The 27,383-nt window shown below is 39.4% G+C and overlaps 1 protein-coding gene across 1 annotated transcript; it reads left to right on the plus strand.

Annotated features, from left to right (window-relative positions):
• The first annotated feature begins 3,657 nt into the window (after positions 1 to 3,657).
• nos1apb (nitric oxide synthase 1 (neuronal) adaptor protein b) lies at positions 3,658 to 27,067 on the plus strand. Its single transcript, XM_036597109.1, has 10 exons — positions 3,658 to 3,813; positions 4,685 to 4,756; positions 11,747 to 11,839; positions 11,938 to 11,996; positions 14,410 to 14,518; positions 15,356 to 15,434; positions 17,602 to 17,699; positions 22,044 to 22,190; positions 23,459 to 23,624; positions 26,724 to 27,067. Exons 1-10 carry the CDS (start codon positions 3,709 to 3,711, stop codon positions 27,065 to 27,067), a joined length of 1,272 nt encoding a protein of 423 aa, XP_036453002.1. The 5' UTR covers positions 3,658 to 3,708.
• Positions 27,068 to 27,383: the final 316 nt, after the last annotated feature.

Raw genomic sequence — 27,383 nt, forward strand, 5'->3', positions numbered from 1 at the left:
GACACTGTACGTCCACCCACTGGCCACTTTATTAGAAACACTGACCTTGTGCTTCCACTCAGTGGCCACTTTAGTAGAAACACCAAGCTTGTACTTCCACCTGCTGGACACTTTATTAAAAACATCTCCCTTGTACTTCCACTCTCTGGTCACTTTATTAGAAACACACTCCCCTTGTACTTCCACTCACTGGCCACTTTATTAGAAACACCTCACTTGTGCTTCCGCTCACTGGCCACTTTATTAGAAACACCTCACTTGTACTTCTACTCACTGATCACTCTATAAGAAACACCGACCTTGTACGTCCACCCACTGGCCACTTTATTAGAAACACCCCCCCCCCTCCCTTGTAATTCCACACACTTGTCACTTTACTGTAAACACCTCACTTGTACTTCTGCCCTACTGGCCACTTTATTAGAAACACCCACCTTATACTTCCCCTCACTGGCCACTTTAGTAGAAACACCAAGCTTGTACTTCCACTCACTGGCCACTTTATTAGAAACACACCCCTTGTACTTCTGCTCGCTGGCCACTTTATTGGAAACACACCCCTTGTACTTCTGCTCACTGCCCACTTTATTGGAAACACCTCCCTTGTACTTTCGCTCACTGGCCACTTTAGTAGAAACACCTACGTTGTACTTCCACTCACTGCCCTATTAAGTGTCCTAACCTGCACTCTGGGAATCTTGTTATTTCTGTTCTGAGCATAATTAGTCCTGTCAGATAAAAATAATACAGCATTTGCAAAAACAAATGGTCTAAAATCCATCTGCCCTCAGTCGAACCTCTACACAAACTCCTGACCTGTTTCATGAAACTGACCGTTTTCTCATTACTGGACCTGCATTTCTGCAAAGCTGCTTAGGGACAACGTTCATAGTAAAAAGGGACAATAAGACTGAAATGAGCTGAACTAATACAGTTCATACAGGCAAACTTAGGAATAGTGAGAGATAACTAGGACCGTTTGTGCTTCTGTATAGCTCCCCCTACTGGCTATGCCTCCACTCCTCTGATTAGCCTACTTATTATGACTAATGCTTGGTTATTCACACCTTGGGAGGCTTTTACTCCACTGCTGCAACAAATGATGGATCCTAGTTTTGGCTGTATTATATCAGAATAACAAATATACGAAATAAACTGCATGAAACAAAGTATAGTTCTGCAACACTGTATTCCTAGTTTACAATGGCAATAGACATATACACGTACATGTAGGCCTACAGTGCAATCACTGTTAATGAATGACTCAGTTAGTTAGTTAGTTAGTGAGTTGTAGTGCTCTGATCTCATCTAGAGACGTACAGGTAGCCAAAAGCACACAACATGTGCCATTTAGTGCTTCTGCAGTCTGAAATGAAGAGGCCTAATGATGCTCAGTGTACATGATCGTAACAATGTACCGATACACTAAAAGAACCAGAGGTTTAGATCAGTGACCTGCTGTCAGTGAGATTTCCATCTGATGTATTTTCATGCACTCCAGAGACAAAATAAGAGCTCTACAGTTTCACTGTGCTGCAACGTACAGTCTAGTAAGCATGACTGACTGGTTTCCAGTGTCAGAGGCCTCCTTGCAAAGAAAGTCAAAAAATGAACGCATGAATGAATGAATAACTAAGCAAATAAAAACCTGCCACATGGGTCTAAATCAGGACCTTCAGCCAAAGTGCTACGGAGATTAGCGTTTACCCTCATCTAATGCTCTGAATTCAGTTCATGAAGGCCTTGCTAATTAGATAATTAGCTGAATTGGGTGTGTTTAATAAGGCAGTGTGCTGAAGCCTGCAGTGTTTTGGCCTGTGAGGACTGGAGCTTGAATAATCCCATATAGACCATGACACTCTGTGTTTTTGCAGACATTATGTCCCATGCAGAACAGCCTTTGTTCTGTAATGTACCACCCACAACGGCAGCAACAACTACAGGTTAGAAATAGCCATTACAGTATGGCTAGGACCAAGTCATCTAAGCCACTTATCCTCCTGGGCCGCAGGAGCCCATCACAGCGGCCATTGGGCAGAAGGCAGGAAACAGCCTGGAGAGGCTGCCAGTCCATCACATACACATTCACACCTAGGGACAATGTAGTATCTCCAGTCGGCTTGACTGCATGTCTTTGGACTGTGGGAGGAAACCTTCACAGACACAGGGAGAACATGCAAACTCCACACAGGGGGGAACCTGGTCGCCCGGCCGGGGGAATCGAACCCAGGCCATTGTTGCTGTGAGGCGGCAGCGCTACCCACTGACGTCTATAAGAAAAATAATAACTAATGTTATTTCTATATGTTTTAACCTACCTCACACAATGTTAGCTAGTTCAGCTAATACATTTGGTTAAATCCATAAAGCATTAGTGTACCTTAAAGGGAAACTCCACTGATTTTTCTACATTTCTGCATAACTCAGTGGCTGCAATGTGAACAAAGTCTTTCAGAGTTGTTTGATGTGAAATGGTCCATTGTAGGGAAACATACTAAGATTTCCTTTCAGTGGTGGTGATAGGAACCAGCGGTCACCATGTCTGCACACAATATACAGCCATTTTATTTACTATCCAAAACCACCAGTGAACCTACACGTGTCTTCTGAGTTTATATATGTAATGTTGAGAAGGGTAAAATAGTGATAAATCTGAAAAAATAAGTTTTCTTCTGGGACTACTTTGCCCAACACCCTGCATGTATCCCTCCACCATGAAAAGACTTAAATAAATGCATTAACAAGCAGGCCAAAACTTTATCACATACTCTCATAAAACAATGTCTCACATATCAGGCAGCATATTCATAACCATTTTGTGTAATAACTTACTTACTGTAAGGGCGCTTTTAGAGGTTGTCGTCTGGTTCCTATCACCACCACTGTTAAAAATTCTGACTCTAAGTTTCTCTAGAACAGAGCACTTCACACCAAACCACTCTGAATGACTCTGTTTACATCTTAACCACTTAATTATGTAGAAATTCTGAAAAGTTGGTGGAGTTTCGCTTTAAAATAGAACATTTTATCCGTCTCTGTCCATTTCCTACCTACACGCATTACAAACAGCTACCACTAGGTGTCAGCTTTGCACGTATTATTATGTACAGTCCACAGCGAGGGCTCACACAAGCTTCCTGAACTCAGAGCAGCCTGCACCAACCGCGTTATTTTCCTCCACCCGTATTCCGTCCGTTTCTGCTTTCCTGCGCTATGATTGGCTAGCGTCCTGCGCTACGATACGCAAGTAGTTGCAAACCCCTTTCGAGTATGAGCCTCTAGCCAATCGTAGAGCTCGTCACGGAGTCCGGATAACCAATCGCAGCGCATTGGGGGCGGGACTTACCGGAATAGAGGCGTAAAAAATAACAAATACATTGCACATCTGCCTCCTCATTCACTGCTGACAAGACAGCTGCGTCTTTGGCGTTGGCTTCAGGAGCGTCATATTTTCTGATTTTATTGAAGCTAGTTGAACATTTATGAGACGTTTTCCTCTCAAGGCACCTCTCTGAAGTAACTTAGCCGAATTATATCGAGTTTATGAGGATTTTTCTGTGTGAAGAGTCACAATCCTTGGCCAACGACAGGGTTGCCTATGAAAACACCGGTTTGAGATTTGTTTTTCTGAGGTGACATGTCCCACTGAGGGCTTACGTTTATTGAAATTTACTCCAGGAGGTCACAGCTTCGAGATAAATCCACAAAATGCCTGAGAAAACGAAGTATAATCTCGTGGACGACACGCTGGACCCGAGGATGCCTGTGGACAACGACGACATCTTTCAGTATGGAATCACGTTCGAGGTGAAGGTGAGTGGCAGTGATGTGTTTAATGTGAACCTGTGAAAAAGCCTGTGTATGTGAGTAGAAGTGGGGATTCATGGGATGGTTTATTGTGTCATGTAGCCCAACTAACCTGTTGCTCTCTTTATTTCAGGACAGCTGGATGTACAAACACTGACCAGCCATAACATTAAAACCACCTCCTTGTTCCTGCGCTCATTGTCCATTTTATCAGCTCCACTGACCATATGGGAGCACAATTACAGACTGTAGTCCATCTGTTTCTCTGCATACTTTGTTAGCCCGTTCTTCAATGGTCAGGACCCCCACTGGACCACAGAGCAGGTATTACTTGGGTGGTGGATCATTAAACACTCACTGTCCACTCTATTAGACACTCCTACCTTGTTGGTCCACCTTGTAGATGTAAAGTCAGGGACAGTAGCTCATCTGCTGCTGCGCAGTTTGTGTTGGTCATCCTCTAGACCTTCATCAGTGGTCATATTTTTGGTTCTCAGTCCAGCGGTGACACTGAGGTGTTTAAAAACTCCAGCAGCACTGCTGTGTCTGATCCACTCAGACCAGCGCAACACACACTAACACACCACCACCACATCAGTGTCACTGCGGTGCTGGGAATGATCCACCACCCGAATAATACCTGCTCTGTGGTGGTCCTGTGGGGGTCCTGACCATTGAAGAACAGGGTAGCAAAGTATGCAGAGAAACAGATGGACTACAGTCTGTAACTGTAGAACTACAAAGCGCTCCTATACGGTCAGTGGAGCTGATAAAATGGACAATGAGTGTAGAAACAAGGATAAATGTTATGTTATGGTTTATAGGTGTGAAAGATGGAGACAAATTTGTGAATAACTTTCAATGTGTTTCCATTCAGTTTGTGGGCAGTTTGGACGTGGTTAGACCCAAAAGCAGGCTGGAGATCCTGGCAGCCATGAGGAGGATAAGGGTGAGTTGGAGCCATAGAATAAGACCATGTAAACATAAGACCATTAAATGAATGAATGTTCATAAATTCATGAATCATCAATCAAATGAATGCATAGGAGTCATTCACTCATACATTATACACTACATGGCCATTTGGACACTCATTCCTGAGTTCAGCTGTTACAGCGACTCATTTCTAACAGGTGTATAAAGCCAAGCACAAAGCCTTGCAGCTGTAGCAGTTGGCCATACAGTGTATAATGTCATTATAAAAATATCTCCAGAACTACAATAAATATTCAGTATCATGAAGTAATATTTATTTGTTATAACATTTAATAAGAAGTTAGTAAATATTAATTATTTTCTATAAAATAATTGTCTTTCATTATAAGACATCCCTATAAATCAATAGAACATCACTCTAATAGTTATTTGCAAGTAATATTCATTGGTTATAAATATCATTATAAAATAAGTTTTGTTTATAATAAATGTAAACATATAAACAACATGTGTGGACCAATGTGCTGCTGAAATGAAAAATGTAGCAGTTTGATCAAGAACAAAAGGCTAAAGGACGAACACCACCAATGACTCCACAGAACTGCACCATAATTTCAAAATTACATGCAGATAAAAACGAATCAAATTTAAAAAATCAGAAAAGACAAAGAACAGAAATTTCCGTTGGCTGGACAGAACAAACCAAGACGGAATAGACGACTGGATGCATCGTCAAGTCAAAGTACACCCTTAAAAAAGACGGCGTTTTAACGGTTCTTTAGAAAAGACAATGGTTCTATATAGAACCATGAACACTCAAAGAACCCTTTGGATGATTAAAGGGTTCTTTGCATTTTCAGATTGATGGAAAATGTGCACGAATGTGCTATAGACGTGTCTGTATAGAACCTTTTTGAAAAGGGTTCTATATAGCACCCAATAGGGTTCTTCTATTGTTACAAGTTTGACATCGTGACAATAGAAGATCCATTTTGGGTGCTATATAGAACCATTTTCGAAAATGTTCTATATAGAACCGTCTGCATCACATTTTCCATCAATCTGAAAAACTATTTCGTGATGCAAAAACCCTTTAATCATGCAAAGGGTTCTTTGAGTATTCATGGTTCTATATAGAACCATTGTCTTTTCTAAAGAACTCTTGAAGAACCATCCTTTTTAAGAGTGTACTCAAATAGCTAAGAGCAAATCGTTTTTAAAAATGTTTAATCTATAAAAATGGGAGACTTGGGGCAGCACCATACAAGGCCTGGTCACCTCTAAACCTCATCAGAGGTCATAGAATGGCTAAAAGCAAGTCATTTGAAGATCATAGGGCTCAAGAGCTGGAAGGGAGGCAGAGGAGGTCAGAGATGTAGCTCAGAGCCATGTACAGTGTTAAAATTGAGCTCTATATCTGGCTGATAACCAGCGCAAGGAAATAAGTACAGACGTAGTGTGGTGTTGTAAACAGAAGCGTTTGGATCATTGTATGGATGCATACAACTGGAACAAAAGTCATTTACACAATTTACAAGTGAAAAATCTCATTAAGGTTTACTAATTAATCGAGTCACCATGTAACTAATTAAACTGTTGGCCAGCACCACAGTCGGGGGGGCACATGGGGGGCACTGCCACCTCAGTGTGTTTGTCCTGCAGAGTGATTTACCCTTCAGACTGCACTCACAGGAGATATGTGGATGTCCTAGCTGAGCAAACAGTGTACATCTTTTGGTTAATATTGCCTGATATGAGCCGATTAGACCTTCCAAAGAGAAATGTGATTTACATCATTCATCATTAAACAGTGTCTGAAAAATTCAAACGATTAAAGCTTTTTGGATGTGTGAACGATGATGCTTGGTTGAATGATTAAACATTAATCTGAATGATTTCATTGATATTAAATTGACTTTTAGTAACATTTTTCAATTTAAGTGACCAGATTGTCATTCCTGCAATACTGTAAAGATTGAAGATAAATCTGTAAATAATGTTTTGGGGTTTTTTCCTAACTTTTCTTTTCAGGGTCTGTATATGGTTGTCAAACTAAGTACTATAAAGCTGATCATTAAAACATAGATTTTGCAAAGTATAGTATTTTGCAGTTTTAACACATTGGCAGCCATTGATTGTTTTTCTTTTTTACTTTTGCCACATTGTTACAGGTCACAAGGAGAACATTAAAGAGAACAGTTACAAAGTAATACAGACTCTTTTTCCCTATTAAAAAAGGGGACAAATGGTAAATATTGGTAATGAGAAACACATATGTGGACACATTATGGTGATGATAACTGGGGTAAAAATGCCCAAAAAAAACTTTTCTACATAGAGATCCAGCGGACCTACTGAATGTCATGAGTGTTGTTTATCTGTGCGATGCTTTTGACACTCACTATTTGTGGACATGTTTTGAGGCGGCTTCATGAAAATAAACCAACCAGTAGAAGTAAACGATGGAAGGGAAGTGAAATTTACCACAGTAAAAAAAGGCAAAACAAAACTTTACTTGGATCCATCAGTTATAAGTTAACACACTTGGCACTGTAATAATGTGATTTTTCTTTTGTGAGATAATGTGCAGTAGGCTATATGGTAAGACGTAAGACATTAGTCACATATACTATATGGACAAAAGTATTGGGACACACCTGATTACTGAATTCAGCCACACTCATTGCTAACAGGTGGATAAAATTAAGCACATAGCCTTGCAGTCTCGATAGACAAACACTGGCAGTAGAATAGGTTGTAATGATGAGCTCAGTGACTTCAAACATGGCACCGTCATAGGATGCCACCTCTGACACAAGTCAGTTTGATTTCAGTCCTGCTGGACCTGCCCCTGTCAACTGTAAGTGCTATTCTTGTGAAATGGAAGCATCTAGGAGCGACAACTGCTTAGCCACGAAGCAGCAGACCACACAAACTCACAGAGTGGGGCCGCCAAGTGGTGAAGAGCACAGTGCCTATCCTCTGTTTCTCTTTCTGTCAGTCTGATGGACGAGTCTGGGTTTGGCGAATGCCAGGAGAACATTACCTGCCTGACTGCATTGTGCCGGCTGTAAAGTTTGGTGGAGGAAGGATGATGATATGGGGTTGTTTTTCAGGGGTTGGCCTAGAACCCTTAGTTCCAGTGAAGGGAAATCTTAATGCTTCAACAGACCAAGATATTTTGGGCAATTTTGTGCTTCTAATTCTGTGGGAACAGTTTGGGGAAGACCCTTTTCTGTTCCAGCATGACTGAGCCCCAGTGCACAAAGCAGCTCCATAAAGGCATGGCTGGGTGAGTTTGGTGCGGAAGAACTTGTCTGGCCCTCACAGAGCCCTGACCTCAACCCCATCGAACATCTTTGGGATGAACTAGAATGGAGATTGCGAGCCAGGCCCTCTCGTCCAACATCAGTGTCTGACCACACAAATGCTCTTCTGGATGAATGGGCAAAAATTCCTACAGACACTCTCCAAATATTGTAGAAAGCTTCCCAGAAGAGTGGAAGCTGTTAGAGCTGCAAAGGGGAGACCAACTCCAGATTAATGCCTATGGATTTAGAATGGGATGTCAGAAAGCTCCTGTGGGTGTAATGTGTAGGTGTCCCGATACTTTTGTCCACATAGTGTATAATCATTCATGATGTTACCGAATTTCTTGTTACTGCACGTGTTTAATGTTCTAATGTAGGCCTGATTCCAAGTGGAACGAAGGTTGTATGTAGGTTTCACCGCACACTTACTTTGCTCTGCTTTAAGCTTTAGGTCAGCTGTAGCCAGTTTTCTCGCATCTCTGGCAGGAAACTTTTCCACAAAAGTAGAACAGTTTCTGAGGCTGAAGTCGCTTCTCATTCACCAGCTTCTTGTTTGAATTTTCCCCGTTCCACCTTAAATGGTGGCTGAGATGCCAGAATGTAGCTAACTACGTAGCTAACTGCTGCACCATTTAAGGTGGAACGTGAAAATTCAAACAAGTTGCTTTGCAACTTTTTAGTGTTTGACAGTTTCTCGTTGCAGAATAAACGTATCAGGAAACCAGCTGAAGTGATGATAAATGCAAATAAGTCCATTCGTCTCCAAATTATTGGTGTTCATCTTAAATCTTTCTCTTTGCCTTTTTGTTAGCCACTAGCTGGGCGAGACTGTTGTCTGTGTTGCTATGTGACCAGCAGTCTGCATGCCAACCTTCAGGGTAGAGATTAAAAATACGTTAACCAGCGTTTAAGACCATTTATTGTTAAACCTGTGTTGAACGATCAGCAGAGCTTTATTTTACTGTAAAGAAGGATTATTTTAGTTTACCTAAAAATCTAATTCTGCTGTGGAGCCGCAACAGGGCAGTGAAAGAGCCACATATGAGCCGCGTGTTGCTGACCCCTGCGCTAGACTGAAAGCCCCTGAACAAGTCAGTGTCAGTTCATTTTAGGACAAATTCTGGTGCAGTTTCTTTACAAAATGAACGCAGTGCAGACTGAAGACGTCTAAATGGCCCAAAAACAGAACCAACTGCCATCTCCTCTTTGCAGAACCTCTTTGGTCCGAGTTTCTGATGCTGTTTTGACACGTGCATGTGTTTTATCGTCTCTTCATAAGCTCTGAAGCGGTAATTGTAGAATGAATAGTTTGGGTTTTAAAACGAGGCTGAGGCACATTTATATATTACTCAATATGCACATTTGACTGCACACAAAAATTATATTATATATTAAGATGAAGCGGTTTCTCCATTCTGTGAAAGCAGTAAGCCGTTCAAGGCTATTAGAGGGATTTCATCCCGCTTTGTGGCTTATTGCTCTAATATCATAAGACAATTAAAACAAGACATAAATGAAACCAGTGAGCCCAGATAGAACAGAGAACAGCACGACTCAGAAAGATCACAGTTATTTCATTGTGCCAAAAAATCTGCCCGATCAGTTGTGACCTTTTACTCCTATGACTTTTGATTCAGTGCTAAATACGTCAGTGTGAACACAGAGCAAAGTAGAACTAAAATAAAACAGTGTATCCTTTTCTGCTTTGGTCCAGACCAAGGGAACCGAACTACAAGTATAAACACGCCCTTAAAGGACTGGAGTAGCCTGAAGAAGATCTAAAAATAAAGAGTTTTAACTAGTAAGTGTTCAGCTAGTTTCTTGTTCCTAGTGCTTATTTTACACATAGTAGGGTGAATCCTGAAGAATTCATTGCTATAGCATCCAAATCAATATCAGATAAAAAAAAATAATCCTGAGCTGTTGCTGAATTAGGGATAATCCTGGCTAAAAACAAATAGAATTGTGTTAAAATGATTAAGATAAACATGCATAAGCGGTGGAAGGATCATACACAAGGCCTGTAAGGTGCAAGGTGCAACAGACTTGTGTTGTTATGTGTTTTTGGGAAGTTTCTATGTGCTTGTCCTTTTAAAACACCACCACAATGCAATGCATTCTAGTTAGGGATGTAACGATATATCAAAACTCTATTTGATACGATACAGTGGCGTCTTAAAGTGATACATTTTTCAATACAGCAAAAACGATGGGTGTCTCGGGTTAATTTCACAGTGTAATATTTTAATGTTTGCATCATGCACACAGCTTATATACATGCACACTGACGATGCACATTTTTTAATAAATAAATAAATATTCTTTTCATTTCTGAGGTCAGGATTCAACTCTATTTTTTGTAATTGTATAATAAAAGGGTCTTATTCTAATTATGTACAAATAGAACTTTTTCAGTACCTGCTGTGCCACCCACTGACAAATAAACCCCAAATACTATAACCATAATATAAGCCCCGCCCCCTCCTTACCCCTTTACTCTGATGGGATGCCTAGTTTTGATGACCAGCAGTGGTTTCCATTAAAGATAGTGAACTGTTTTAATTTTGTTTTTGATATACATTGAAATGGTCACACCCGTTATGATAATACTGATCAACTTCAAATGAATGATTTGACATTTTCACCATTTTACACAGTAATACATGCATTGCTCTCTGACACATCAAATAATAGGGGTAACTTGTGGGGGGGGGAAGCCCTCCAGGGTAATACGATTATTGTGATGGATTTCTGTGCAGTATATACGTCTCTAAAATGTGTAGCTGGTCCACTGTTTTCATGTCCATCCACTGGAAAACGTTCTCTTCTCCTTGTCAGGTTCTTCTGAAACACTCCGCGGAGAAGACGACGGGTTCCTTGATCACTTATTTAATCCATAATTCTTTGCAGTTCTTTTATCACCACGGGAGCAGATCTTGAAGAACACATCCTCCAGCGCAGAGCTTTTCTTTCAGTGGCGCTGCTAAACAAGGCCTTCATCTTTGGACTTGCTCCAGGGCTCAGGTTTAGATTTATGACAGCAGCATTGCACCAGTTTCGCTCCGAGACCAAGCGCTCTCCTACTTCATAACAGGCATGTCTGGTTTTATCACATTTGAGGAATATGGAGAGAGTCGTTTCAGAGATGCTGCAAATAAATAATAAACTGTGATGCTGCTTCACTTGACAGGATGGCAAAAAACAAAAAGCATGTCCTTTTTGGAGAAAATTGACCCTGTATTTTGTCCTTTGGCTTTGCTTCTATGTGATTTGAAGCACTTGGGGGGAGACGTTGCTTTGGCCGCTCTTGCCGAAAGCTAGTGGGGGACATTAATGTTAATCAGCGACAGAGATGAAAGCGGCTGAGCTGCCGAGTCCCCTCAAGCCACCTCAGGCTCAACGAACTGCCGTGTTGTGATCTCTCTCTTCCATTTGTGGATTTCTTGTTTATTTCTTGTTCTTTGATTACGAGAGAGTTCGTGTCTTCTAGTGCGGTCAGCACGTCTCCCAAAAGCCACACTGAGTCTTATGGGTACATGTCATCTTTATTTTTCTGTTTGAAGTCTTGTCTTCTAGTCTAGTCCTCTAGCAGCAGTGATAGCAGCTGTAGTTTGGTGCATCTGCAATGTGCAGTGTAAGGATGTGTAAACCTTGTTCAGCGTTCAATATTTCAATGTTTTTCTCATTTCCAGTATGAGTTTAAGGTGAAAAACATCAAGAAGACCAAAGTCAGCCTTGTCATAGCAGTGGATGGGGTCAAAGTGGTGTTGCGGAAAAAGAAAAAGGTACAAGCCTTTGTATTCCCATACCTTACTGTCTCAAAGAAAAGTAAGAATATGTTTTTATTTAATTGCTAACTCATTTTAATGCTGAATGTTTGCAGAAAAATGCATACAGCTGGGATGAAGGTCAGGTAACACTGGCCCAAGACCCCATTTACAGGTAAGAAGTACTTTACTGATAATGCTGGCTAATCAATAATTTACTATGACTTTGGACAGTTACAACCTTGCAGACAGATTCTGAGACAACCTGTCTACTTGGGTTCAATTTGATCGAATTCGATTTTTATTTACACTTAAAAACAAAGGAATAAAAGGACAAAATCTCAGAATGGTTGTGCCAAGTGTTTACATTGCAACTGTGAGTAATTTGTGATATTTCAGCGCAGATTTGTTACAGAACTGTGTCAGATTCTTTCTTTTTTTCATCTGCTATCCAATCCAGCATTTTCTACTGATATCGGCCCAGTTCTGAGACTGAATATCAACTCAGTGCTTAACCAGACCTTCTTAAATCAGATCTTAGCCCTTTACTGCATGGCATTGTTGTTTGGCAGCAATAGCTTTCTTTTTATATATTTTTAATATTTTTGCCCGACTACCATGTAAAGGTTTTTTTATTATTTTGGGAAACTGAAGGTTTATGGTTGATTAAAGTGGTATGCAAAAGTGTGGACACTCATTGTCAAATTACACATTGGTGTATTTTTTAAGTCAAACAGTCAACACCAGCTAATATTCAGCGACACATATTATTCAAGTCTGGACATAGTGAGGGCCATTCTAAAAGCTTCATCTTTTGTTTCTGAAAGTAGTTCATGGTGGATTTTGAGGTGTGTTTTGGATCATTGTCTTGTTTTAAAATCCAGCATTTTTTCATCTTAAGTTTCTTCACTGAGGGTGGGACATTTAGGATTTGTTGATGTTTAGTAGAATCTTTTCCCCTCTCTTTCTCCACTACATTTCCTGTGCTATAAGCATAATAGATCCACCCTCAAGCTTGACAGTTGGCAAGGTGTTCTTTTGATCAAATGCTGCTCTTTTTTTCTCCAAACATACCTTCTGGTGGCCAAACAGTTCATTTTTGCTTCATCAGACCCCAGAATATGTTGCCAAATTGACTGTTTCTGGCTGCCTCTGGCTTATCTAGATGTTGTCTTGCGTAATTCAGATGTTGACTTTAGTGATAAGATCACAGTTGAGGTTACTTCTAATGACCCTTCCATGTAGATCTCAAATCTTTGTTCAACAACACTGCACAATGGAGCAGTATGTAGAAGATTTGGCTCCTCAGTACGGCGTGGAGCATGGTGCCTGAAGGTCTTTGGCAGTGATTTGGGGGTTTTGCATTGCAGATCTTGTATTGACTGCAGCAGTTCTCTTCATCCATTTCATAATGACATTTCAGCAGTGAAAACTATAAGCAGGAGATGTTTAGATGTCTTTTATTGTCGTCTCTTGCTTTGTAAGATTACATTATCCTTAGTTTCAGATCCTCAGTCAGCTGCTTAGATGGTCATTGAGTGTAAACATCTTGAAGTTTTAAAGGATCACAGAATTTATTATGCACTAATATTGAATTAAGGCCTAATAAGTCATATAGGCCTCAAAGGGGGCTAAATATTTATGCAGAGAAACAGATGGACTACAGTTTGTAATTGTAGGAATACAAAGTGCTCCTAGATGGTCAGTGGAGCTGATAAAATGGACGGTAGATGACAAGGACAAGGAGGTGTACTTAATAAAGTGGCCAGTCGGTTTATATTATTGTGCATCCCTAGTTGCTCTATGGCAACAAAATGCAACACATTTTTTTATATATTTCTTTTAATTATGCCTTTTTTAATGATGAATTTTTTTGTGTGTGGTTCATAATTGAGGCATAACGGATTTAAGCAGTTTTGGAGTGTGGCAAGCTAGACCTGTGATAAGACTCGTAAACCATATTGATAAGGCGCACAAAAGATACAATGTCTAATCTATCTCAGAAATCAGTCTCCCTTAGCAACAACTAACATTAGACAGATGGAGAAGATAATGTACAGTTGTACAGTCATATCTTTAATTTATGTGTATATATCAAAAAAGCCCTTCAAGTTGTGTTTCTGTGTTGTGGCCATATTTATATGTATATATATGTATATATACCTCATATCTCCAAGATGAAAACTTTACAGGAGACGGAAAAAACATGCTTTACTTTTAATGTAAGTCAATGGAACCAGATTTTTTTCCAAGTCATTTTGGGTCATTTCACTTCTTCTATTCATCATTAAATTTACATACAATGTAAAGGGTAACAGTAATAAATATATATATATATATATATATATATATATATACATACATACACACATATATAGATGTCTCGTTTTCTGCTTTGTATATAGACGCCTTCATTTTATTCTCTTCCCAGAGTGGATGATTTATTGTTAGTCAGGCTAGAAGCCCAAGTACACATTCTAAGTCACTTAATAGCCAATCATTCAGTAGACATGTCACCATATTTCATGGTCAATGGTGCTCTGTTTCATTTAGCATTGTGCTGATGTAATATATTTTCTTCCTTACAGAATATTCTACGTTTCCCATGATTCCCAAGACCTGAAAATATTCAGTTATATCGCAAGAGATAAGAAGAATAATGTGTTCCGCTGCAACGTCTTCAAATCCAAGAGAAAGGTCAGTTGGCACCCTTTTTTTGTTTAGATCTGTAACTGAAATGTGGTGTTGATGGGTTCATCCATACAAAATCAGCTGAAAGGGGTTTCCCAGTCATTTTGTATGGATATGGAACAGGCTGGCAGTGGTGACTGATTGGATTGGGATACTAATGAGTTTGGTAGAGGTTGGTTTAATCTCCTTTTTATTGACCGTGCCAAAGGCTCTATTGATTTTTGCACCTCTGTGTATGTCATGTATGTACAGTCAAAGGCTAAAGTGGTTCTGTCTTCTGTAGTTTTGAGAAATTGAGCAATTTTTCTTGCTCAATTATAAAATATTTTTAGATATTTTGTAAATTTATATTAATTTATGTTTTATTTTCTACTTTGCTTTTGATATTAAATGTGTGTACTTTTTGGCACTTTTAAAAAAAGACATGCTCATTAATTATATGGCACCTGAGTGATTTCGCTGATATAATGTTGTGGGACAACTGATGCTCAGGACAAAGAAACATCCTGATCATGCTGTTGGTATCCTGTGGTCTGTAAGAGTCTGTTTGGTAATGGACGTTGATTCAGAGCACCAAAGCCCATCTGCTCTGAAATGAACTAATCCATCACAGTGACAGCACTGTTATTGTAGAAAGGACTCACAAATGTAATTCACACTCTCTCTCTCTCTCTCTCTCTGTCTTCACTTCAATTCCCTTATGATAATTTTAGATCATCGACTAATTCACTTTTCAGTAATAATAGTTTTTAACAGAAACCTTGATTACCCCTGCTTGATGCATTTGTATTAGCTGTTGTTGCTCATAAATATTCATGCTTTTCCTTTTGTTTTATGTGCCAGAGTCAGGCTATGAGGATAGTGCGGACGATCGGCCAGGCGTTTGAGGTTTGCCATAAACAAAGCCTGGATTCTGTCGATGGTGAGTGCACACTTAGCGGTTTAATCGATTCATGTTTCTTCACTGTGAAGGTTCATGGAGAATGTAACGTTGTGAGAGACAAAGAGGGAAGATGCAAACAGACCAGAAACACCTGGGACTAATGAGAGAGCAGGGCTACAGACAACATACAGGTGAAACAGATAACAAGAAGGCAGGACTAGGGAGAAGACAAAGACCAAAGCAATGACAAAGGCACATGGCTGACATAAACAAAAGCACATGTAGCAAAAAAATAAAGGTTAAAACAGAGAACAGGGCAAGAAAGGATGTTACAGAGAACACGTGTCTTGTGTTTTCCCTGCTCTAATCCAACTAATCAGCTCATCAACAAGTAGAAGTCGAAAATGTGCTGGGCCACTTGCTTAAAACGTCTTAAAGGGGAACTAAAATTTCTGCATAATTAAATGGTTAACATGTCAAAAATAATTCAGAGTGCTTTGGTGTGAAATGCTCTGTTCTAGAGAAACTTACCAAGGTAGAGTTTACAGTGTTGGTGATAGGAACCAGGTGTCCAACTCTAAAAGCTCCCTCACAGAAGGTTACTACACAGAATGGTTATGAATATATTCGCTGGTATTAAAATATAGATTTTTTTTCTATTTACACACATTTCCCCGAAGACTTTTTCACGGCTCACTTAGGATAAAGGGAAAACTTAAAGAAGACAAGTAAACAAAACTGCCAAGTCACATGCACAGTACTGGTTGTTGTATCTACCATGCAAGAAAAAGTGCAATGTGATGTCTCTGTCATTTTGGCATATTTGGCATGTGATTCTGCAGAGTTTGCTTCTCGTTTCTGCATCACATCAAGCAAACTTTCTCCCCCCTACTCAAACAAACATGCCCATTCTCCCAGCCCTCATACTTTCACCATCACAGCTGCTGTTTCTCTGTCTCTGATGGACAGGACAGTCTAAAACAGTGATGTAATGTCACATTGCTAACACTATATTACTGTGTTAGTGACTGATTGAGTAGACACTACTTCACTGATGTTAACAGGCTGGGTGTATTAGATCATACTCTGTCCTCACTACAGCAAGTTGGGCATTTAGTTTGTTTAGACTCCAGTAATATTCACAGACAGGCTTAAAATCACTGATGAATTCAACATCCAAACTGTAAAGAATATGTCTAATGAGCTTCAAGGAAGAGAGCAGCTATGAAATGTTAATATTCACCACCATTAGCTTGATGCTTGTGTATCAGGCAAATCCCTGTTACTAGGCTTGCGGGGCTAACACCTAAACAAATGTTTCTTTCAAAGCGAATTACAGGGTCTCTGCAAGGTGTCTGTGTAATGACGTGCTTTGCAGGTCACGCTCATGATTTTGTGACTGTATCTGCTCTTTTAGCATAAACAAGCTTACAAAGTCAAACATATATATGGTCTCACTGTACTGAGCTCTGCAGCAGCCATTGTGGAGCTCTCGACTACCACACAAGGGTGCACTTCTTACCCCACCCTCTCTACTAAGACTGTCAGTGAGAGCTCTGGTCATTAGCAGACCAAAAAAAAGAATTAAATATGTCTCCACAGGCCACAGGGCTGGAGTTCTATGCAGTAGAGGACTTCAACAACACAATTAGACATCTACAGCTCTTTTGTTTGACCATGAAAATGATGGTGATGTGTATGCAAGAGGAATCTCAGTAGTGTGGCCCACCAAAATGCATCCCATGAATGCATTTCCGTCATGTAACTCGTCAAGTCGAGCTAATTTCTGTTCCTTTTGGCTACTGGGTTTGATTATGACTAACCAGCCTTGATTCTATAAAAATATTTTGTGGTTCTTCTGGGGATGCACCACGATGGCAACTGTGGTCAGATGCTGATACTGTAATTTTTCTTGTAAATATCTGCTGTAGCAGATACATAAACATGTATAAACTGTAGAAATTGTCACAAAATCCACCTGGATGAGCGTTATGCTGAAATATAACGTTTAATTTTTGTGAGGTTAAAAATTTGCTTTAATTTGGAACGTCAAGTACATTTGATGTAACCTCATTTAACTTGTTTAATATCTTAAATTTGAAGGCCGTAATTTCCTGTGAGCATACTGCTGCCAGTTTACAGAATAATACATGTTATTTACAGTGAAGTTGCCTTTTAAGCCTGTTTGATTCATTTGCATTAGCAGCTTGGTTAGTGAAGGGAGAGGAGGAAAGACGTGAGGAGGAGCAGACTCCACCCTCTGATATCAGCACAGAGGAGTCAGTCCAGAAGAAGGATGCAAAGGTATTGTGCAACTGTATTAGGTATATGCATTTCTGTGAGCGTTCATATGTCTACGTGCTACCTTGGAAAAACGTTGCCTCAGTTTTTGCACTGTTTGTGTTTGTTTATTTTATATTAACACTAGCAGTGAAACTGATTCAATAGGTGTGCTATCAAAGAGGAGGGCAAAGTGCATTAATACATGTGCAGTACACATACATTCAAAACACTTGATGATGTCAAAGATTTAGACTTATTGAACCGGCATGAAATCCAGAGGTCAGTCTTTATGTGGACACCACAGAAACATGACCACCACAGAAAACCTGAGCGAAGGTAGGCTGTCTGTAATAACAGTGGTAGCACCGCTAAGGCCCGAAATGGGACAAACTCAAATAAAAAGAGCATTACTTCATTAACAGGCTACTAGCGCTGCTCTGTAGGCGACGCTGCCAGTCTGCAGTGATAGCAGAGGAGGGTAAAGTTCAGCTCCTCACTGCTGGGCTTCAGTTACATTTAGGGCATCATATGTTTTCAAAGAGGGGGGGGTTTAATTATCACCCACCCCTAATTCTTCAGTGATGTGAAGCTGAAGTCAGGTATTCACCAGCTTCTGAAGCCTGAGGCGCCAGGATGTAAGTGCTGCACCATTTAAGGTGGAACAGGAAATTTAGCTAGCTAGCTACCGAGACATCAGCAAACTACTAGCGATTTTTTATTCTTGTTATGAAGAAAAAAAACATAATACCATGAAACTACATTAAACTAAGATAATATAATGGTTATCGTAATTTTTTACAGGGAAAATTCTCACATTTGTGTGTTTCTTTGGTCTCTTGCTCAGCCATCTTGCCAGTTTTTCTGTTTTTCTCATATCACTCTGTTTGGAGTGAGCCTCTGAAAAACCTCCAGTTGGAGGACCATGTAGCCCAAACACTTCACCCAACCCCTCTATCTCAACAAAATTCAGGACACCCTACCTCTAGAAGTGTACACGCAAAACGGAGGGGTAAGGGCTAAGTGGTAGGGGCGAGGGGTGAAATGGGATTGGGCCTAAATATGCATTAGCTGCTAAAAAGAGTGCTCGCTTGAAAAATTAACAAAATGTTAGTCTGTGCTCAGCAAAGTTACCTGAAATATACTAAGAATTTACCTGAATGATACTGAGGTAAATTGACTTTGCATTCAGACGCTGACCAATAGCACCGTCCTCTTTTTTCTGAAATGGGTTTGATGGTCAAGACTGTCTGGTATGATGCTGCTATTAAGTGTGCGCTTAGACTTCGCAGGTTTGGTTCGGTTGCTGGTGCGATTGCTCTGTTATTGTGGTTCATTAGATCAAGACACCCTGAGCAAGTTGGTCTCGGTTCACTTTAAAACAAACTCTGGTGCGGTTCGTTTGAGAAATGAATGCAGAACAGAACAAAGATGTCCAAACAGACCAAAGACCGAATGAAGCGTCTTCTTCTCCCGGCAGAACTTCCTTGATTCGTGAAAAAGACGAGTTTCTGATGTTGTTTTGACACGTGCATGTGTTCCGTCATCTCTTCGTAAGCTCTGAATTGGTAACTATAGAACGGATATACAGTATATAACAAATTTCTGTTTTAAAATGAGGCTGGGAAACATTTGATACTCGATATACACATTTGACTGCATACATAAATTCTACCATGTATTGAGGCACAGAGGTTTCTCCATTTTGTAAAAGCAGTAAGACACTTGAGGCTGTTTGAGGGATTTGATCCTGCTTTGCATCATGCAAAACCGCAGTAATGCAGGGAGTCTCATGGCTTATTGCTCTAATATCATAAAACATAAATAAAACCAGCGAACCCAGATAGAACAGAAAACAGCATAATTCAAAACGTTCGATGGACATTATCACGGTTATTATACGTCATAAAATTCGCCCAATCCGTTGTGACCTTCTACTCGTATGACTTTCGGTTCGATGTTGCATATCGCAGCTGTCAGAACAAAACCTCCTATCTCCATTTTTGCCGTTTTTCAGTTTTTGACAGAATTTGAAAATGCCTGTTGTCTTTTGAACTGTGTGTAAATTTCATGATGAATGGACCAAAAGAAATGGTCCATAATTACTTATAAAAAAGTCTGGTTCCATTGACTTACATTAAAAGTAAAGTATGTTTTTTCCTTCTCCTGTAAAGTTACCATTTTGGAGATGCAAGGTTTTGTTTCACCAACAACGATATGTTCGTTTGAACGCTAAGCAAACCAGAACTAAAATGCAACAGTGTATCATCAGTGTATCATCAAAGAACAGAACTACAAGTTATGAACACATAACACATAATGTGACCGTACTCCTTTAAATCAGAGCCTAAACAAGGAATTTATAATCTGTGTTTAATCCTTTCTTATAGCTCTCGGCAGTGGGATCAATAGCAAAAACATGTTCATGTCTGCTTGGATTCCTCACTTCTCTGCTGTTATGAAGGAACATATTGTAGACATCCCATGAGTTTTGAGTGAGTGTGTGACTCCGTTTTATGCAGCCTCCCACGTGTACTAGACCCTTATGTAAGGATAGACAGAAATAGAAAACAATAATAATTAGCTGCATTTTTTTATTTATTCATGTTTGTTTTGTGCATGGCAGGCTTTAAAATCATGGCTCAGGCATAATGTTTCAAAGATGTGTCCAGTATAAGTAGACCTGGATGATCTAGCCTTTCCGTGGCAGGTTCATGCTGCTCAGACTTATAAGCAGTATCAGTCAAGTCCTCCTGAAAAACAAAAAACACCACAAGCAAATGTTTTAAATCTCTCTTCCGCCAGAAAGTGATGAATAATACATTCTACGACATACATTTTGCATGTTTATCATTCCAGCAAGTCTATAATGAATAAAATATAAGAAACATCCCCACAGACTCCCTGTCACCGCCTCCTTGTAGCTGAGCTGTTGAGGTTTCAAGGAGTCTGAAAGAGACTTCACGATGAGGCTTTCATTTTTTTGTAATGTTTGTCAGAGTAGAAAAGTCTGTGATTTCCCTGCCCTGGAACAGACACAGATACTGAGCCACATTCGCAAAGAAAACGACGTTGCTTCTGCATGCTTCACTATTATTATTAGGGGTCCAAGCACAAAGTGCTGGAACCCTATTGTAATTGTATTGTAAATGATTTTTCTTCTTCTTCTTCTCCGCTAAAACGAATTGTGCAGTCCAAACCATAAGTCGTACAGACATGAAACTTGGTCAATAGGTAGTAATCACTCCCGCTACTCAGGCGCTCAAGCTCAGCCCAATTGGCCTGATGGTGGCGCTATAGCAAAGCTTCGTACATTAAGGGCTGGTGATTCTGTACTGTATGTCATACAGACAAAATTTTTTCTTCTCCTGATGGGGTATGTCATGGCCCACAAATCAGCTATTTTACCCATTTTAAAAATCTCAATACATTTCAAGATAATTTGCACATTATGCAAAATCACAAAAATTTTTGAGCACGAACTAGTCCCTGAATTTTCACATAATCTGCACAAATCTGTGGAATCCCAAGAAGCTGAACTTTAATAATGATCAAAACATGTTGGAATTTCATCACTCTGTGTCATCCAGGCCCCACCCAAAAAATAGAGGTAATAAGTAGACCGAAAAAAAAGAACACACATTTTGGAGTGAAGTCTGTCATACTATGAACATATGAAAGATAAGGTCCATTTACTGCAACATTTTAACATGCATGGCTGCATTTGAAAGCCTTAAAATTTTTCACTGACAAACACTCGCTCGCGGGTCAACGGCGCCCATATGGCCCCGGATGAGCCACGGCTTTGCATGCAAACCAGGCTCGTCTTGGTAGGCAGCTCTGGAGAAGCGCTGAGAATGGAAGCAGAAGGGCTGCATTGATATATATAGCTACATTCTACATTCATTTAAGGTGGAAGGGGAAGATTCGAACAAGCAGCTGGCGAATGAGGAGCTGACTTAAAAAGTCAAACATTAAGAGACAAATTACTAGAATCTATTCTATGTTTCCTGCTAGAGATGTGAGAAAAGCAGCTATAGCTGAGCTAAAGCTTAAAGCAGAGCAAGTGTTTTTGTTTATATTGTACTTTTAGCCTATACTTGTACATTAGCGCATACAGAGACATGTTTACAGCCAACATGGTGAAATGTTGTTTCAATAAAATGGACATGAAATGTTGTGGCTCCCAAGATGGTTTGATTTTTCAATTTCAATCCATATTCGTGTTTGTAATTAGAAGAAATATTTTATTATGATCTGAATATGTCTTGTTTTGCAAGAGGAAAAACTCCATTTTCACATTATTAGCTGCTGTTCTCCTATGGCGTTCAAAGGGCAGAACACTTACTCGTCTCTTGTCATCTCCAGGTCGTCCCTGAAGACCCTGTGTTAGAAATAGAGCCGTCCAGACTGGCGTCTCCTCTGTCTGAGCCCCTGACCGTGAGCCATCAGGTTCAGCTGCTGCAGAGACAGCTCCAGCAGCAGGAGCAGAAGAACCAGGCCGCGTCAGCACAGGCAGGACCACCATTTATACAGATACGCTCTGACGTGGCATTTAAGCCTTTCTTTATCTACTGCTTGTCCCTGTTCTTGAGGTCCTGTTGTAGCTTTTGGACTGACTGATGGATCCAAAAAGCTGCACTGATTTAGACATTCAAAAGTTTGGAATCACCATCCAGAATTAAAAATCACTGTTTTCAGTAAAACAAAACAGTTCAGGGTGCCCCAGTCAAATGACATTTTCTTGGTTTTCTAGGTGAAAATTGACAGTTAACACATCCTCTACAGAGAACACAATTTAGTGCACAGTTACTGATTAGTTACAACAGGAAATGTGGCCTGTGCAAAAGTTACAGGACATTTAATATTTGTTATTTGATATTTTTACCAATATGTTAAATGCAGCAAATAAATAAAACAGAAAAGTACCATATTTAATTGTGTTTTTTATGTGGAGGATGTGTTCTCTTATTTTCACTTTCACAAAAAAAAAATCTCTCTCTCTCTCTCTCTCTCTCTCTATATATATATATATATATATAATATATAAATAAATATAATTATGCTTCATATTTCAAAAGCAATGATCAAAACTTGATAAATGACTATAAATAGATTGTATATTGCAGTATGCAGTATATCGTTTATCATTAAAAGGGGAATTCCACCATCTTTCGAACTTTCTGCATAATTTAATTGTTGAGACGTAAACAAAGAGTCAGAGTAGTTTAATGTGAAATGGTTCATTGTAGAGAATTGTAGAGATTTCTCTACAGGAATGTTTCAGGGACCTGGGTTCCAGTGTCTACACCACAAATATAGCCAATTTATTTATCCAAAACCACCAGTACCAGTAGAGTTTTAGATGTAATGTTGATGATGGTAAAATCCTGGAAAATCTGAAAGAAAACAAGTTTTATCTGGGGACTATTTTGCCTTACAACACCCTGCATGTACCTCTCGGATTATAAAAAAAGTTTTAGGTAAAAATCTGATCTCAAAAGTATCGTAAAAACAACGCCTCAGTCAGCAACATGCATTTCACATCGAACCACTCTGAATGACTTTATTTACCTCTGAACAATGTAATTATGCAGAAATTTTGAAAGATTAGTGGAATTCCCCTTTAATGAAAATGTGAAATATTGAAAAAGGCATCTAAAATATTAATGTGCGTCTGGTTTATTCTGTATTGATCCACAGTGTATATATTAGTATTGGATAAAAGGATTTTAAATGTTGTTGATGGCCTTTCTGCATGGTTGCTTTATGTCTGTTATCAGGCAGTGCTGCTCCAGCAGCAGCTCAGTGTGGAGTCGCGGGCGAGGGCGGAGGCGCAGGCTCGGGTGGAGCAGCTCCTGCAGCAGAACAGCGAGCTCCTGCAGCATCTCTCCCTGCTGGTCAAACACATCCAAGAGCTGGAGCTCCGCACTCACTCCACCTCCTCCAGTGAGCTCTCTTGTTTTCTCAGCTTCCTTTAGAGCAGAGAAATATGAATTCAGCTTTATATCACAGTATTGTCAGTCTGTATTCAATAAGGTTATGACAAAACAATACCAAAATACCACACCAAAAAACTGATCATACATAAAAGATACAATAGTAGTACAATAATAATGATAATAATCATTTCATGTTCAATTTGTCTTGAGGACAGGACTGTTAGTTGTTCACCATTTTTGGACTAATCACAGTAGGTATAGTATAGTAAATCCATATACACAACACACACCAATACAAGAATATACTGGTATTCACTTTTCTGCCAGTATACAGTACTGATCAGTCAGAGCCACCCTTTATTTATTTCATTTCCAGTCAAAACAGTCATTAAGTACAAGTTATTAGTTTTTCAGTGTCAGAAGAAAAGAAGAGAAAACATATAATAGACAGAGAAGTTAGACAAATACCTGAACAAGTAAATAAAATATAATTTTTTTCAGTATTTCATTTCATTTTCAGTATTTTCATTTTTAGGCCCAATCCCATTTCACCCCTTGCCCCTACCACTTAGCCCGTTTTGATGTGTAGGGATAGGGTGTCCCAATTGTTGTTGAGATGGAGGGGTTGGGTGAAGTGTTAGGACTACATGGCCCTCCAAACTGAGGTTTTTCAGAGGCACAGTTCAAACAGAGGTTATGAGAAAAAAAACAGCAAGATGGCTGAACAAGAGACCAAAGAATTCTCTGTTAAATTACGATAACCACTGTATTGTCTTAGTTTAATGTTGTTTCAATGTATTATGGTCCTTTTCCTCATAATAAGCATAAAAAATCACTAGAAGTGTGCTGATATCTCAGTAGCTTGGCAGCTAAACTTCTGGTTCCACCTTAAATAGTCCAGCTGCACCATTTAAGGTGGGACTAAATAATTGGAACGATAAGCTGGCGAATATCTGACTTCAGCTTCATATCACTGAAGAATTAGTGGTGGGCGATAATAAATATTTGTCTTATCCCCTTCTTTGAAAGCATATGATGCCCTAAATGTAACTAAAGCCCAGCAGTGAGGAGCTGAATTTTACCCTCCTTTGCTATCACTGCAGACAGCTTCCATTCTTTTCAGGAGACTCTCTTTCAGTTTTATAAAGAAATCTGCAGGGAGATTTGCCACACCTTGAAAGTTCAATCTTGGTTGGTTACATTTTCTGCTTCTCATCCAAATAATCCCAAACACATTCAGTGATGAAGAGGTCTGGACTCTGGGGTGGTCATTGCATTGTCCTGAGAACAAGTGGGTTATTTTACATCTAATCTCCTGAATATCCTGAAAAAATGAATGATTTGTACTTAATGGCTCTTTGGACTGGAAACTGAATAAATGAAATGCGGTCTCTGAGGTCTTTTGCACAGTACTGTATCTCCCACTCCTTCTTTTCTTCTGTTGATCTCATTTCTTCATCACAGAGCTGGCATCCAGTTGCATTCCTAAATGTAACTTTGTGTGGATAACTGGAGAAACACAACATATGTAATTGCAAGGTAGTAAAGCACTAAATACTTACAGAAACATGTTGTGGCCCATATTCCAGTAATTAGTGTTGGTTTATGGCACTAAACTTAGGCCAGAACTCTCAGACTGCAATATAATGCCTAAATGTCTTTATGCTTCATCTGAGACTCCAAGGTTTCTAACATAGTGTCGCAAATTACAGGACTTACTTTCTGCTCTAAGGGAATGAAATCAGATTCTCTCCTTTCTGTAGGAGTGTGTGTGTGTGTGTGTATATATATATATACACGTACTATACATATATATATATATATATGTGTGTGTGTGTGTGTGTGTGTGTGTGTGTGTGTATATGTATATGTTATAGATATGTAGTTAGTGCTTGTAGAACACTGACCCACTCCATGTTTCATTATAAAGAGAGCAAAATTTAACTGGAGCCCTATTTAACTGGATTTAGTGCCAAATATTGAATAAAAATCATTGTGTTCACAGTTTCTGATAGTACTTTTTTAAAATGTAGCACTACTGGTTCTTTTTTCTGTGTTCCAACTGATCAGATGTCCGAAAAAATAAATATTGTGAAATATTGTGTATCATGAAAATTTCTTGAAGTCGCAAAATTATATTTTTGCCATATCATCCACATCAAATATATGTATATATACATATATATATATATATATATATATATATATATATATATATATATGTATATATATATGTATATATATATATATATATATATATATATATATATATATATATATATATAGTCAGTGGTTCCAGCTCCTCTGTGATTGTAGCCTCTTGTTCATGCAGCTTGTGGATTCTTGTTATAGTGGAGGCTCTTGAGGGGAACTGGAGCTTTCCACTCTACTGTTGCTTTTGTTAGTTTGCTGCTTGTTGATTTATCCATGGCTCTCCCATATAGTCTACCAAAGGTATTGCTTTAAAAGCCATTTAAGAACTGTATTTAAATGAGAGGGCTGCAATCATGGATTCTGTTATAGCAACATACAGCATGTTGCAGCTTCTGCACTACTATGAATGGTTAGAAGGATCAAACTAGGAAAATCCGTTAGTGCTGTTTAAAAATCTAGCTAATTGTGTTAACACGATTTTAATGTTGACAGCCCTATAATAACACCTAGTTACATAATGAATTACATTTAGATTATGTAACTAATAGTAGTTTGCAATATGTATCAACAGGTTAGAGTCTGAATTTCTGACTTTTATCCATTTTGCTTCAGTCTGTATAGATGTTTTTTTTTTCTTCAAAACAAGTCTGTATACACAACATCAAATTCAAATCATGAAAAATACCTCCACTTCTACGTACAAACAAAACTGTGGTATGGATTAAAGCTTAGAATCTAGACTTGAGACAGAATTTCTCTGCTTCTTTTAATGAGCTAGCAGAAATAATATTTTAGAGGAGGTGTTTCAGGGCATATACGCCAAGAGTCACCAAGGAGGGTTAAATTGTTTCACGCATTGAGATGCTCAGAAACTGACCTAAATAATGCAATGTAAATGAACGTAAATGGATGTAAATTTGTGGAATATCGCTGACTGATCTCTCTCCTGCAGTGGGATCTCAGGACAGCCTGCTGGAGATCGCACTGAGGGCCAACATTTCGCCCGACCCGCCCCGGCCTTCCTCTCCACAGGGCACGGTTCCCCGAGAGCCTGGCCTGGCCAAACTGGATTCTTCATTCTGCTTCTTCCCAGGGCCTCCAGCGCAGGAGAAGAAAAAAGAGCAGGACCGAGACTCGGGCCAGGGTCAGGACGAAGATCAGCTGGCTGAAGGGTCTCCCACAGAAGTCCAATTCTTCAGTCCTTTGGAGACCCCTGGGTTCAGAGAGTCTGGCATCGCGTCCGGCTACGAGTCCAACACTGACGAGAGCGATGATCGAGACAGCTGGGGTCAGTAAGAGATGAGGAAAAAGCTAGACGAACATTATAAACTCTGGTGGCCCTCCTGTTATCTTTGGAACATAAGGCACCATGCTTGTTCATCATAGACTGCAACAAAAAATGCAATGGCCACCACAGAGCAAGCTCTGACTTTCCTAATGGATGATTATTTTAAAATGTCAATGATTACAATCCTACTGTCAAAATGATGAATATACTAATCTACAATGGCCATATATCTACTGTACTAGCACTGTGTGAACAAATGCAGGATTTCTTGGAAATATACCGCTTTACTGTAAACATGCACGCTGGACATTATGCTTTAATTGG

This window comes from Colossoma macropomum, unplaced genomic scaffold (genome assembly GCF_904425465.1).
Source record: "Colossoma macropomum unplaced genomic scaffold, Colossoma_macropomum, whole genome shotgun sequence".
Lineage (NCBI taxonomy): Eukaryota > Metazoa > Chordata > Actinopteri > Characiformes > Serrasalmidae > Colossoma > Colossoma macropomum.